This window comes from Pundamilia nyererei, unplaced genomic scaffold (assembly GCF_000239375.1).
Source record: "Pundamilia nyererei isolate P.nyererei 1_Seehausen unplaced genomic scaffold, PunNye1.0 scaffold00006, whole genome shotgun sequence".
Taxonomy (NCBI): Eukaryota; Metazoa; Chordata; class Actinopteri; order Cichliformes; family Cichlidae; genus Pundamilia; species Pundamilia nyererei.
Genome location: NW_005187407.1, coordinates 2,531,418 through 2,546,508, shown reverse-complemented (window position 1 = coordinate 2,546,508; position 15,091 = coordinate 2,531,418). Strand labels below are relative to the sequence as shown.

The 15,091-nt window shown below is 40.2% G+C and overlaps 1 protein-coding gene across 1 annotated transcript in view; it reads right to left on the bottom strand.

Moving 5' to 3' along the window:
- The window catches only part of bmpr1ba (bone morphogenetic protein receptor, type IBa), a 63,325-nt gene that overhangs the window by 2,399 nt on the left and 45,835 nt on the right, over window positions 1-15,091 (bottom strand). Inside the window, exons 4-9 of the mRNA XM_013914032.1 lie at window positions 2,838-3,000; window positions 2,645-2,744; window positions 2,345-2,447; window positions 1,447-1,543; window positions 1,205-1,343; window positions 464-656 (exon numbers count right to left, since the gene is read on the bottom strand). Coding sequence (XP_013769486.1) covers window positions 464-656; window positions 1,205-1,343; window positions 1,447-1,543; window positions 2,345-2,447; window positions 2,645-2,744; window positions 2,838-3,000 — 795 coding nt within the window. The remainder of the gene's footprint in view (window positions 1-463; window positions 657-1,204; window positions 1,344-1,446; window positions 1,544-2,344; window positions 2,448-2,644; window positions 2,745-2,837; window positions 3,001-15,091) is intronic.

Sequence of the window (15,091 nt, the reverse complement as noted above, 5' to 3'; positions counted from 1 at the left end):
TTTTTTGGTTCTTTTCTTCTTCACTGACTGTCGTTTGTGCATTGACAATATGTAGGAAGCTGTGCAGAAAACCGATTTTTCAGTGAGTTTGGGCAGTTTTTCACTAATATCTGCTATTTTATGATATCATATTTCAGGATAACAAATACTTATAAAGACAAAGTTAATGGTGCAATACAGAGAAGGCTCGCACAGTGTGCAGTGTGATGTAGCATCAAAAACACACTGGACCACCAACAACGACATGCTTTCAATAGCTGACAGTTTGACTTAGGACTGGTTAGTATGGTGCTATTATATTACTTATACAATTTTTTTTTTTTAATTTGCCCCTTTACATCTCCTTTCTCGGCACCTTTTTTGATTTAGCTGAAGTCAAAGAGCAACACAAAGCACTGAGAAACAAAGAAATTCTCACATAGGTGCAGAGACAAGGTAGTAAGTACTAGACAAACAGACTCACCCAGTATGTTCTCATGTCTCATTAAGACAGTCTGGTAGATTTCAGTCTCTCTGAACCAACTCGCTTCCTCAGTGGTGAAGAAAACTTTAACAGCTACCTTTTCTCCCCTCCACCTGCCCATCCACACCTCTCCGTATCTCCCCTTGCCTATCTGCTTCACCATCTGAATCTGCTTGGCTATCGTTCTCTGGACCTGAGGAGAAGCAAAAAAAAGAAGAAGGAAATGCTTAGATAAAATCTGACCCATGTGTTTCACCACATCTGTCATATTTCTTCAGAATTAAAACTCCAGTTTAAGGTTAAGTGAACGTCAGATGTGGGAGCTATGAAGTAAAATCAGGAATGGTACTGTTTTATTGTGTCTTGGCACATTTCTCAAGGTTTACCCAAGATTAAAAGAAGTCCCCCAAAACAAATACTTGTAACTTGTAGCTATAACAGTGTATTAATTACACACAGAAATTAAATACCGATATTGTGTCAATGATGCACACATTATTTGCAGACTGTTGACACATTTGCCAAAAAGGTCAAACACCCAATAAATGCATTTTCTAAAAACATTGCAATAATGCCAAAATTTGATATCATGATGGGCATATAAATATCAAATGTACAACTATTACACACCCTGATGTTAGAAAAAAACAAAATGAATTTGGACCAAAGTACCAGGATGTTCACGTCCATGAAGCATCTTTTTGATTTAACTGTCACTTAGATGTAGTGAGTGTGTCTCACCAATAGAGGGAGCCCTGAGCCTGAGCCAGAGCTTTGTGATTGCTCTATCAAGTCTTTCAGAGATTCTCCAGGGGGGATGTATGTCTCATCCTGTTCTAGACCAATGCTGTAGCGAGGACGAGACTCCTGTCGTTTATACCTGTAAAATATCACAATATGTCAGTTTTAATTATTCACTAAAGAGAGGTTTCAATAAACCCTAATGAAGTTTGTTTTACTGTTTCATTGTAAGATGTAATTACCTGACGTAGCAGAAAATAATAATGACAGCCAATATAAGGGTGCATACAGTGACTGAAATCAACAAGGCCACATGGTGGATCTTCCCATCTACGTAGACTAGAGAGGGGAGGATGAAAGAGACATTGAAAAAAGCATCAGAAATGTTTAAAGTCATGAAAAGTCATTTATCAAATTCCTCATCTAAGTTAAATGCAAAAAATTCTTGCATGTCAAAATGCAATAACTCTCTTTGTACTCCAGAAACGTCACATTAAAACACAGGAAAAAACAAAGAATTTGAAATTTCCAAAGTGCCTCATGTAAAGGAAACAAAAAGGACTAAAGTACAGTAAACTGTGTACAAATCATATTTCACTCATCAATTTTTCATTTTCTTCTGGCACACACTTTCTTCCCTCAAGGCCCCAGTCAACAGCGAGAGGAAGCCCTCGACCAAGTCGATGAATTCCCCTCCTGATCCCCTATGATAGGGTTTCAGATTGATGAATCTGCCCTCAGTGTCTGCTGGGGCCTGTGATTTCCCTGGGAATCTAGGCTTACTTTCTCTCAAACACATGGAAAGGCTCTCTTTCTCTCTCTCTCTCTCTCTCTCCCTCACACACGCACACACGCACACACACACACACACACGCACACACACACACACACGATGAGACATCAGTTTGCTCTTGACACGCCAGGACGGTTTGACACCGTCTCCTTCACTTGAGCCTCCTTTGACTCAATGAAAATGTCATGTCTCTGTCTTTTATCTCGTGTCTTGTCACACCATCAGCCACAGTTCAGGATCTTGTATCTATCATTGTAACTGCCGCTGCCAAACTGGAGAACTACTGGTGTTTTTGTGCATTTCATCTGCAACGAGGGAAAAAGCAGAAATTGGATAAATTAACTCACGAGGAGGTTTGAGTGGTGGCAGCGTAGGATGCAGATTTTTGTTACAGTAATCTTCATCTGTACAGCATTCTAGTGACCGCCTTTGACGTGAGTTCCCCGCGTCCTGAAAGACGGAAAAGTCATGTGAGGTACTTGGCTAGCATCTACAGTTAGGTTACAATTTCCTGCTTTATTAACTTAACCTCTTGTAATGCTTACCACCTAAATTAATTTTGGAAGGATTTGTGCCAGATGATGAAAAGAAAATGGCAGCAAGAGGAAGAAATTATGTGGATTATAATGTTACTTTCATCAACTTACTCTGCACTGAAATTCAGATCCGACCAGCCCAAGGCAACCTGCCGTCTGGACCGGCACCCCTCCCTCATCCTCCACCATTGTAAAACAGTAGCCATCCGTCCTGCAGAGGCAGATTTAGCGACAGTAGGTAAGGCGACCAGAAACATGACATGTTATGAAATAAATACTTGCTTTTGTTGGTGTTTCTCTTTACCTGCATGTGTTATTGGTTGAATCTTCTGGGCAGTGGTGATAACAGTGACACCACAGTAGTCTTTGGGAGGAGGAAGCAGGAGCTGTGCTGCCAAAAGTCTCCTTCCCACTCTCTGCTGCCTCCTTACTGGATGCTTTTAGCAGCATACTGTCCAATATGTTGCCTATACAACGGAGAAAAGAAGAAAATTACAAAAAATTAAATGGGAGAAAAACAAAATGATGAAGATCCACATCTCAACTTTCAGAAAGAGAACATTGCTAGAGAGTAGGCTTGCAGAATTTGGACATGTGCTATTAAATAACACAACAAGTATTTGCAGTAGCATAGCCAGACTTGGAGGTTGAATAGTCTGCTGAAGTGGGAAACAAGTTGTACTGCAATTGTGGAATATGTAAAATCCACAGGCTTTAACATAGTCACTAATAGGACTACAACAGATACCCAAACAGTCACAAAATTTGTATTCAGATGGCATTTCTAAGTCAGAATTACGACTACCTCATGTCCCAACACAAGTCCTTACATCTGTTCATGTACAGTAGGCTGTGACAAATAAGCTGCTTTGTAATATATGTTGATAAAACAGTTTCATGGGAGTTGCTGTATTGACTGTTCTTGTTTTTTCAGTGTCTAACAAAACTGTGAAAATAATTATCTGCTTTCTTTGCTTTCAGACGTCTCTTGCTTTTCAGTTGTATTAATTTAGTTCTCCGATATGTTCGTTACATTAGTAACATTTTGTAAGTGGTTTTGTTCTGTGACTCGGACTCTGCTGTTCATGGAGCATTTCATGAACCTTCAGTGCACCTGTAGCTTTTTAATCTCCCCTGCGGGAGAAGCTTAATATCTGCTCAGCGAAGCACTGAGCGAATAGATCCCAGCCAAGATGACAAATATCAACCCTACGTACTCAGTATTCACATCATAAATCCAGTTCACATGAGCGAACCGACTCAAATGAAATATAATCGTACCTACTCTAATGAAACAAAATCTACTAAGATGCAAATAAAGATAAAATGCAAGAAAAACTTGACAACATTCCAGATACGGGGGAAAAAAACCCCAAACTTTGAGCTCAAACACCTGCTATGAAACACGCTCTCTCTCACAGTCCCCTTACAAATGCTTCAGCTCCCGAAGCTGTTGTATTCCCTCGTTATCCTATTTCAAAAGGGCACCTGTTTGTCACTTGAGGGGAAAAAAGGGATCACGGAAGTGTCTCTCCTTCATGGCTTTTAAGATATTCATTCATCTGAGCATGCTCATTGGGACCAGATGCTTACAGCTGCAAGCACAGATGGTCCAAAACAAGCATGACTCTTTCTTCGCTGAAATAAACTATGAGCAGATACAGAATCTGCTCTCCTGCTCCTATTTCAGCCTCTTGAGAAGGAAGTGTGTGCAGGGTTTGAATGTGATAGTGTTTTCATGAGCAGCCTTTTCTTATTTCGGGACAGATTTTTTTAAAAACAGTTATAGACATTTGTCATCTAGCACTTCCCTTTCTAAATGCCCCTCTTGTACACACAGATAATTATGTTGATGATACTGCAAAAGAGGGATGGTGGGGTTTAAAGGGGTCACATTAACAATTGACCAATTTGAGAGAAAGGGAGCGAGGAAGACTAGGAGGGGGAGAAGAATGGGGGATTAGCAAACAAGAAGTGACAGAGCTGCGGGGAACTGGTGGGCAGTTTAGCAGCACACAGAGGGGACAGAGCAGAGGCCACTGGCCTTTTCCACCCTTTCTCTCACTCTGCCCTCCACCCCATCACTCCATAATGCTCACTCTCTTTGTGTTTCATTTTGCTGCAGACCTCAAACTCCCCCTTTCTTCTTCAGGCCATATCTCTTCTCGAGCGCCTCCCTGCTTCTTTCCTACATGCGTTCCTTTGTTTCTCCATTCAGACTTGCTTGTGTACTTTTCTCCAACCCTTTCTTCTTCTTCTTTTCCTTTTTTTTTTTTTGGTTCTCACCCACATGACCTGCCTATCTTTCCCTACTGCGTTGTTTTCCTCTTCTTATCTTCCACTTTCTTTGCCCCGTCTTCCCTGCATGAGCCCACTGGATTGTCATGTGAGGTGCTGTTGCGCTGTTGACAAAACACAAAGCCCTTCACATCCATCCTGCACCTGGGATCTTTGGCTACTGCTCTGTCGTCGGCGTGAGCATGTGAGAAAGACAGTGGGAGGCAGACAAACAAGGAAAGAAGCAAAACGAAGGAAAAAAATGTAGAATGCCATTCATCCACCAAAACTGGCGCCAGGTGGCCAACTTAATGTTCTTGAACTTTTTGTGACTGTATAAAAAGGAAAGGAACTACATTATCCTCGAACTGTAACACTGGTACACTGTGACACTTTTTTGGTCTTAGTTTTCCACCTCTTACAAAAAAAATGCCTTTTATCTTTACAGAGATCCTGGGGTATTGAGTCATTTCTCTATAAGCCTGTGCCATCTGTTTATAAGGAGGAAGAGTGACCAAGGTGAAAAATGCAGTTGGTTGACAAAGTGCAAAGCTCTCACTCTACAATCTTATCTTCATGGAAAAGAAAAACATAGCCTTGAGTGAATTTAAGACATTCAAGTCATTTATTTATTTTTGTGTAAAACTGGACGTTAACTGATTGTGGCTGGTGAGAAAAATGTGCTGAACGTCTATCAATCAGCTCATTTGCCGGCCTCTCATCAGAGATCCTGGTGGTTGTTCCCTAATGAAAATGTAAATACATTTCAGCATGCACGGTTTGGTCTCAATTAGTGACCAATGGTGATGCTAAAATCTTACCAACTACCACTAACCTCACATAAGGCCATTGTCAACACTCAATTAACAACCATGTCCATACCCCCCACTCGGTCCTTGAAAAAAACCAAATAAAAAACCCAAAAGCTGAATGCATCTTTTCAACAAATGTCATTTTATGCAGCGTGTTTCTTTAAAAAGGTGAAAGAATGAAAAACGAAATATATTTACAGAAGACAAAAACAATGACAGAAGTGATGCTGTGCATGAGAGAGCAAGATGAAGAGAAGCGATGTGGACTAAGATAGACAGAGAGGAACAGTAAGAGAAAGAGCGCGCATATTCATTAGTTATCCTGGCCATGTCAAACAAGGTCTACCAGAAAAGCTCTTTCACCAAAGTCCATGTAAACACTACCCCCTCCCCTCTTCCACTTACGACACACTCATTTGACAACACGGCTCCCCTTCTCCCCTCAAAGTAGCAGTTCATCTTTTTGGTGTTTGACAGTTCAGTCTGTACACTAAAAGAAACGCACAAGGTAAAAGCCCCCCCCCTTCCTCTTTCGTGCTCTCACTCCCACTCTTAAGATTGTGTCTCTCTGTCTCTCTCCACCTTGATGTACATTCAGTTCCAGGTCTTATCTCCACGTTCTTGTTCCTGTCAGTGTTGAGATGAGCCGAGCCATCCCACATGTGCAGGAATGCGTTAATGAACCCCACTTTGCGATCTGAAGGCTGGATGCTTGGAAGTGAAGGTTGTCTGTCCTGGTGTTTTGGCTAAATTTGCTTTGAAATTCAAATGTGCTTTGCTTTTATCTGTGTCTCAAAGTGCTCTCTCCCCAACTGTGTGGTTGACCATGTTAACGAGGCACCATATAGAACACCAATTAACAATAAAAATAATCTTGAGTGTTTGGGCCTTGCTATTTGTTTTTTTAACGTTTTTTTTAAGATCTTAAGGAGAAATATCCGTCTGCAATTCATTTCTTTGGAGTTTAACGTCATGAATAAATATTTATGGAACATAATATTCTGATCATTTGTTTATAGCCGATGGTAAGTTTAGAATAATATACTGGGGATAAAGTGTTAATCACCTATATCTCCACTTCTAAATCTTAAACACTTCAAGCATAAGTAAAAAAAAGTTTGAATACTACTTTAATAGAGGGAGAAATAATGCAATTAATAGCAGAAAGACAGAGACTGAATCACATTTTTGATGGAAACTTCTCCAACCAGAAGTTTTGATTTACTGTCAGTTCATGTTTCTGCTTTTTTTCCACTGGGGCGAATGTCACCTTGATCATTTTTTCAAATGTCAGTCCTGCTTTTATGTGTTCGACCGGTCAACCCATGCTTATGTCTGGACAAATCACATTACAGCTATCTCTACTGTTTAATAGGAGCTCCAAAAACAGAGTTGTAAGAACTATGATGGTCCTCCGACACAGATAAATGGGGGTGTTTCCAGCAACAGTTGCTGTAGAACCACGAGACATTTCCTGTGGTTTGAGAGTGCCCGGTGTTGTATGGCTCAGACTACAATCAGCTTTTAAAAGATTTGCTTCAGCAAAAACAGCACCATAAAAGTGAGAGCAAGGGAAGCTGTTGCATTCAGGCTTTTTATCCTCCAACACAACAACATAATCATCAGCCCTTCAGACATCCTTCATTATGCCACACTGATGAAGCATTGAGCCACTCTCTGCTTATACAGCTGTCAGCAGCTGCCAGCTTTATGCTGTGTGTGTCTCTGTTTCTCTTCTTTCATGGGAATTCCTGACAAGGGCCAACGGATGCTGGAACTCTGACTTAGGCTACGTCCACACTAATGCGTTTTCGTTTGAAGACACATCGTTTTCTCTCCATTTTGGCCTCCCGTCCACACTGAGACGGCGGTTTCGCTGATGGAAAACGCAGCATTTTGAAAAACGCTCTCGAAAATGCATACATTTGGAAGCGGTGCTTTCATGTCACAGTGTGGAGAGCAAAAACGCAGACTTTCTAAAATGATGACGCATTTTAGGCATGTGATGCAGTCATGTGACCAATTACACTAAGATAGCGGAGGGCATTATACAGCAGTTGTTTTGTTTTCTCTGAATTTTGACAGCCCTACTAAAGATATCAGTCTGTACATGCTCCAGATAGCTTTTCTTCAAATTCTTTAACTCTCACTCGCTTTTGAAACTTTGTACTTTTGTGTTACTCGCAGCAACAACTCCACCTCATTGTTAGTCCATTTAAAAAACTCGGTGGTTTTCCTCAACATTCTGCCGTGACGTTTCAAAGAGCTGGAAAGTAAATAAGCGGCATACAGAAATGAGGCAGGTCAAATCTTCTTGTGCTTCATGAATGCACAGTACTAGAACATAAGCGTTTTTGGCCGTTTCAACGTGGACGCACAACTCTGTGAAAACGACTGAAAACGCTACTGTGAACGCGGAGCGTTTTCAGACGAAAATGCCGTTTTCAAATCTATCCGTAGCCTTAATTCCAGAAGGCCTTCAGCGTTCCTGTCAGAATTCAGGGAGATGATAAAGCAGTCCTTGATGGAGGTGTGACAAAGCAAAGCAAAAGGAAAAGACAGAAAGGTGACCAGCTGATCTGTTCATGAAAGGCTTCTTTCCTTCTTATTCTCATGACGTCTGTGGGCCCACATCAGTTCACAGAGAGCAGGCATCTGGCTGGATCGGTGAGTCTGATGCCACTGGTTGAAATCTGACTCAAACATTGTGTCCTAATTTAACTACATGCTACCACCTGAAACTAATTTTTTATTAAGATGGAATACACAAGTGAGTCAATAAGGATTAATGTTGAGGTAATACAACAACTTGACTTGCAACAATGTCTTCAGTGTTATAATAATAACTTCTTATATGAAACACTCCTACTTATCTATTGAAATGGCCACTGTAGGAGATAAGTTAAGCTACAAAAAGCTTTGGTGAACTCCAACAGATGCACAGAAGCATCTGCTCTTTTATACAAATGAATGCTTGTTTGAGAAATACAGCATGTACAGTGACTGAAACATTATGAATTTTTATATTCAAAAGCCTAAACCCCAGTTGGAGGTAACAGGTGTCACAATGGTGGCTATCAACTTTCTCTGTTAAGCCAGGTTTTCTGCTTCAAGCTCTGTGCGTGTGTTTGATGGATTATATTATTTCAATTCAATTTCAAAAAAATGATCCCTGTGAGTGTTGCCTACTCAAGAAATGTTATCAGATATGGATAGTACAGGTTGCTCCCTTGCCACAAGGGGTCACCACAGCTGGTATCTGCACATGTTTGATTTAGCGGTTTTACGCTGGATGCGCTTCCTGATGGAACCTTGAGGGGATTTGTGTTTTCAGCTGGAATTGAACAGGCGACCTTTTGTTTGCCAAGAAAATATGTTAACCACTACATAATGATGATAAATTGGTGATTAAAGCAGTAGTTTTTCATATGGGGGGGCACTAAAAATATTTGGGTGGCACACCAAAAGCAGAACAGTCTCACGGATGCTACAGAAAATTTATAATCTAGGGATTTTAGAGCTGGAAAGATTCAACCTCAACACTAAGAAAATATAGATTAGAAATGGCTTTAGTTTGTCAGCAGATCACAGTGAAATTAATTTTATTGATTAAACAGATATTCTTGGGAGTGTGTCCTGTAGCTGAAATTCCACCAGTGTAAAAGACAACACAACCTGCTCCCGACCACGTTCAGAATAGGTAATCATGGGGATTTAGCCAGGTAAGAAGAAAGCCTCTTTCATGACGCAACTCTGACTTTAAGGTCACAATGGGCTGCTTATAAAATCATTTTGCTTAGCAGTATATCCATCTGACCACTGTTTGTTTTCTTGCTCTTGAATGATGCTGTTTTCAGACATCAGTCCCTTCACCCTACATGTTTTTAATATTCCAAAATACTTTTTAAGTAAGTAGTAGGGATGGGTACCGGTATCCGGTGCCATCATGGCATAACCAGACCGAAAAGCAGCGCACATTTCGGTGCTTTATTTCGGTGCTTCTTTTTCCTGAGCTATGATACACTTTAGATTCTAGCCAATCATTTTACGTTTCCGAGGATAGTAGGCGGGTCTAGGTACATATGTTCTTTTAGAGCAGAGCTACAGATTAAAAATGCACAAGGCGAAGCGGTCAAAAGTCTGGCTGTACTTCACAGCAAAATATGCAAACTCAGCAGCAACAAGTGCTTTAAGCTGATACTGTGATACTGTCAAAGGAGGTAACACCTCAAATCCGACGGAACACCTGGCGACGCATAGCGTTTTTTTAAAAGCCGAGAAATGCGCCGTATTTGATAGCTTGCTGCGAGACCTCACACCGTGCACATCTACTGGGTTGCCAGTGACCTGGAGTTAGCAACAGCCCCCAAAAACCCGAAGATTAGAGTCCTGGCCCCTAGCCCTGCCAGTGTAGCAGAAATGATGAGGATGATGATGCAGCAGCAGCCGTTCTTCTCTGCGTGAGTAGCTTAATGTTGTTCGTGTGTAATTTATGTTGAGTAGGCTAACCACGTTATTAAAATAATGCATGTAAGGTGAACTAGCAAACATCATCATAGCTACATGCGGCTGTCTTCTTGTTTGATGGCAGATACTCCCTTCACCCTGGCCAAAAAGGCTAAAATGACCAAAGAAAAAGTGGAAAACAGTTAAACATGAGAAGTTTTTGGATAAAGTTTGTGTTTTTTCCATTGTTTAAGCTTCCAGCCAAGAGTGATACCATATATGCCCCATAGCTGCAGAAAAGGCTAACATTGTTATCTTTTACAAAAAAACAGCTGAACATGAGAGGTTTTTGGACCAATTTTGTGTTCTCCATTCTTTAAGCACCGGCACCGTTTCAAAAGTACCGGTTTGGCACCGGTATCGGATAAAACCTAAACAACACCCATCCCTAGTAAGTAGGCACATTCACTGGCACAAATGTGTAACCTATAAAATACAGGTGTATATTAATATACAAACAATCACAGCAAAATGTCTGACCACCTTGTGTGTTCAATATATATGATTATACTATCATTTACCTCACACTCTAAAAAAAAGGCTTAAAACTAAAACATTACATGCTCAGACTATGATGCACACTCATTAATAAGCAGCATTAGGTTACAATATGCACACCCTTTCAGTAAATTCAAGCTTGGCAGCTATTTTTATCATATTGGATGTGCTATTCCCATGATATCATCATGTGACTCATTGTTCCATCATGGTGGTATGCAAAAACCATGCCTATAAACTGATAAACAATGGCCTCACACCTGCCAAGCTGATAGCTGGCCATAGCAAATGTAACAACTCAAGCCTAAAATTTCACCCAGAAACACACACTGTCTGATAATAACAGAGAAATAAAAACACAAAATCATTTCACAAGCTAACACTGCATCTAGAAATGGAGAACCACGTTTGCACAGTGAGGATACTTTGCATTGTCAATCCTTTATGTGTGAATCAAAATTGCATGATTTTGTGCATTTGCATCACAAAATATATCCATCTATCCATCCGATACAAGTTCTGAACATACAATAAAATTACTGAGCAGCTGGAAGTGTTTAAGTGTGCAAAGTGTCTAAAGGTTGCAAACAAAAAGCAAACTTTTTAGAATTGCTTCCAACTGCGGTGACTTTGCACTGTTTCCCTTTCTGTCTCAGAAAGTTACAACTCAAGAAAAAAATATACATGCATTGTACAAGATAACCATCTCAAATTGATACCTTCATTTAAATGAAGCTTGCTTTCTTTGCTCAGATGGAAATATGTGGGGGGTTTTCCTCTCCTGACAGAAAGAAAAAAAATGGAGCCACTTTAAACACACATCAGCTACATGAGTTCTTTAAATAAATACTCAGAGTGACACAAACTTTAAATACAAAGCACTGCACTCATATAGGCCTCACAAATCTCAATGTGCATGTATTCCTTGAGGCAACACTGACTGAAAAATCAAAGTTCAAATGCAAGTCTGGCATTTGTAAAACCCTTAATGGCTCAGTGGGAAAACTGCTGGCTCCAAATGATCAAGACCAAACGTCTACCTTTACTCAACTGTAATGCACACAAATAGCTTGATTACAGTTAATGTTCAGATTAAGATAAAAGTTTGATTAAGTAGTTTACATGAGTCACAGTAACCCAGCAAAGAGAGAAACACTGGGGTCACTCTGTTATTAATGTCTGGATTTGAGACGGGACAAGAGAAGGGAACTGCTTTGACTTTGCGAGTGGCTGGAGGTTGATTCCCATCCACAGGACACTGGGACTGGAACTAAAAAGTAGAAAATTTAAAAACTATCAAAATATAAAAATGCAATATGGGTTTGTTTCTGAGACACCAACTGCCCGTGAACTTGTGAACTGGGCAGTTGGATGGTCTTTCCAACTTGGGTAATTTATAAGAATAAGCTGCTTTTCAAACCATCATTTGATACTATCTTTATCTAATAAGTTGGAGTTTCATTTCCTCTGATGCTGAACTCCTGTGACCTGATTTGATTCTACATATGAAGCCACTTTTTTCCATACCTATTAGTGTCAAGTTGCTCTTTTGATTTGTAATGTGAAATAATCAAATAAAAAAATGAATGCATATGCACATTTAAACTACTTGAGATGTTTATTTCCATCAAAAGGTAAAAGAAAGAAAAACAAAATTAAAAATTCAGATCCCCATCAGCTTATGTTTAGATCTAATTGCAGGCTTACTATAGTAACATTAAAACATGTACATAATACAAGCACATAAATGCATGATAATATATTTTAAATAATATTCTTCCATACCACTGATTGCTTCCAAGTGATCCCAACACCATCATCAAGTGCTGGAATTTAAATATATAAAAATGTATGCATCTCTGTAACTGCAGGTTTGCTTAATATCTATGAATTTTCATTTTAAAGTTCTGAATCAGCTTCGCCAGTTAGTTTATGAGTACAGTGGGTTGTTTGGGTTGTGGGTTGTTTGTGGAGCATCACAGGTGCAAAAAAAGTGCCAAACACAGATATGTGTTATAATTTCTCTAAACGAGTTAAAATCTTGATGAGACCATTTAGATTTATTTCATATAATGGAAGTGCATTCACTCTGTAAATCACTATAATGTCGACTAAAACTCCATTTAATACACACATGCACACACAGAGACACAAACACCTACTTATTGCTGTAATAGGAGACCATAAATTACTGTGCAATTCCTCTCTCTGGAATAATGTAGCATTCAATAGGGGCAATCAAAACACCTCACGTCAGTAAACCAAACCTCACACCTAACGTACTGACACACGCACACACACAGCAGTTGTCGTGCAGAACTCTAAGCCAAAGACAGCGTCTGCTTATACTAAATGATAACGTAACGGAATGTAAATCAGAGATGTTCAGCGGTGAGAATGAGAACAGGCAAATATGTGTGTAGGTGAGTGTCTTTTTTTGGCAGCTTTGGGAGCAGAGGGTGTGCATGAGGTTTATGTGTGTGTGGAGGGAGGGCTGATGGTGTTAACATTACAGCTGCCATGTGTTTATTTCCAGGAGTTCTGGTCTATGCTGTCTCCGTCATCTCCACATGCTTAAACTGTTACTTTCCATCCATCTACACCCTGCATGTCTGCAGAGTATGTGTGCATGTACGTATGTGTGCTTCGTGGGAGGATATTAATGTATTTCCTACTTCCACGTGAATAATGCGGGGGATGTGGACATCCATGTGCACGCACGGGTGTGAGTATAGTTGCATAAGTCTACATATGTTTACAGCTGCACGCGTCCCACAGTCTCCTCTGCGTGATTAGCTTCCCATTAACTAAGTCGCATATCACCCATCAGCACATCAGTGGCTCCAGGCCTTCTCTGCACCATCTAACTGGCCAAACAAGCTGTTGTCTAGACCCTTAAAGCACACAGACTCTCACACACACACACACACCATCTGGACACCGATTAGGTACCTATCAAAGCATACAATGACTCTATTGCAAAGCCATTTGGTTACAAGTCAACACATGACCTCAAGTTAAGTAGTGAATTTATTCATTTTCTCTGCCTCATTCTGTCTTTTATTTTTTCACCAAAGCCTCAAACTGAAGAATATCTAATGGCCAATATGTTTTAGAATTAAAGCACAGATTGTGGTGTCGTCCTTAAAGGTTCGAGATACTTGACTCAAACAAGTAAACCTGTAGATGAGGTTATAAGGCTACAGATAGGAACACGAGATTCAAAAAGTGATCGAGTTAGAAATAGCTCAACAATTGTTTGGTATACAGGGTTCAGACAAAATGTTTAGTTTTTAAACAGAAAAAGGAGAGATTGAAGTATACAGTTAACTTTGTGAAAACGCTTGCTATGTCTTAAAATATAAGACGGGCACTGATTTCCTATCGAGACTGACATTGACATGGATCACTATTTTCTCTCTGCGTGTCCTTACGTTCATTTACCTTCTTCTTCATGTTAAACAATACCAAATCTTCTATACTGAATATCTCTAAGAAGCCTGAACTCAAGTAACGGGCCCCAAACAACGATCAATTACCCTCTCCACTCCCTGCTCGCCCTCCCCAATCCAAAAAATAGTTCCAGGTGGTGAGACTGGGAGGGCAGGATATCATGGAGGGAGTGCGAGTGCATGGAAAACCCTAAGCCCTCATAGTCCCAGTGCACTAAGGTTGTCACAGCCAGCTTTCCTTTGCTCCACTCCCCTTCACCTGTTATCTGTCTATCACTTTATTGTGTTAGACCATGTTGGGCAGAGAGTGATCAACTCACACAATCAGAGTATAAAGACGTTTTTCTCGCATAATCGCAGCAAATTTGATTTCCAAGATAGAAGTTTTGTAATTTGATGCCTAGCTGTCATCCACATGCTGAATTTACTAACAGCCACCCATTGAAATTTATATTAATAAGCAAAATATATATAGCACAAGTGATTATATGTCTTTGGACTATTAATACAAATTTCTGTTCTAATCATTCCGGCAATAGTTTGTAGGATTTTGCTGAAACTCGCATAATATCAGTGCTTATTATTGTATAAAAATTATCCTTTCTCTCTACACTGCCTCTCTCTCTTTCTCTCTCACCCACACACACACACACACACACACACACCCACCCACACACACACACACACTCAGCTTCCCCTGCTCCAGCTGTGTCTTAAGAAGTCAGCGCCAGACCGGTAATCTGACTGGGATAGAAGTTACTGGATCTGTATCCATTACAGGATGTAATACCCCTCTATCCCAAACTCTCAACACTTCCCCTTTCTGCACCTTTCAGAGGTCATTCTAAGATGACTGTTTCCTCCATTTTTCTCAGCGCTATAGCCCCATCCAAATATAATGCAATTTGCTTATTGCACATTGCTTTGTAGCTGATGGTTACCCACTATAACAGCCATTCCAGGTGGTGAGAGTAACCCTCTAATGCATTTTACCACAATCAAGTTTCAACCCA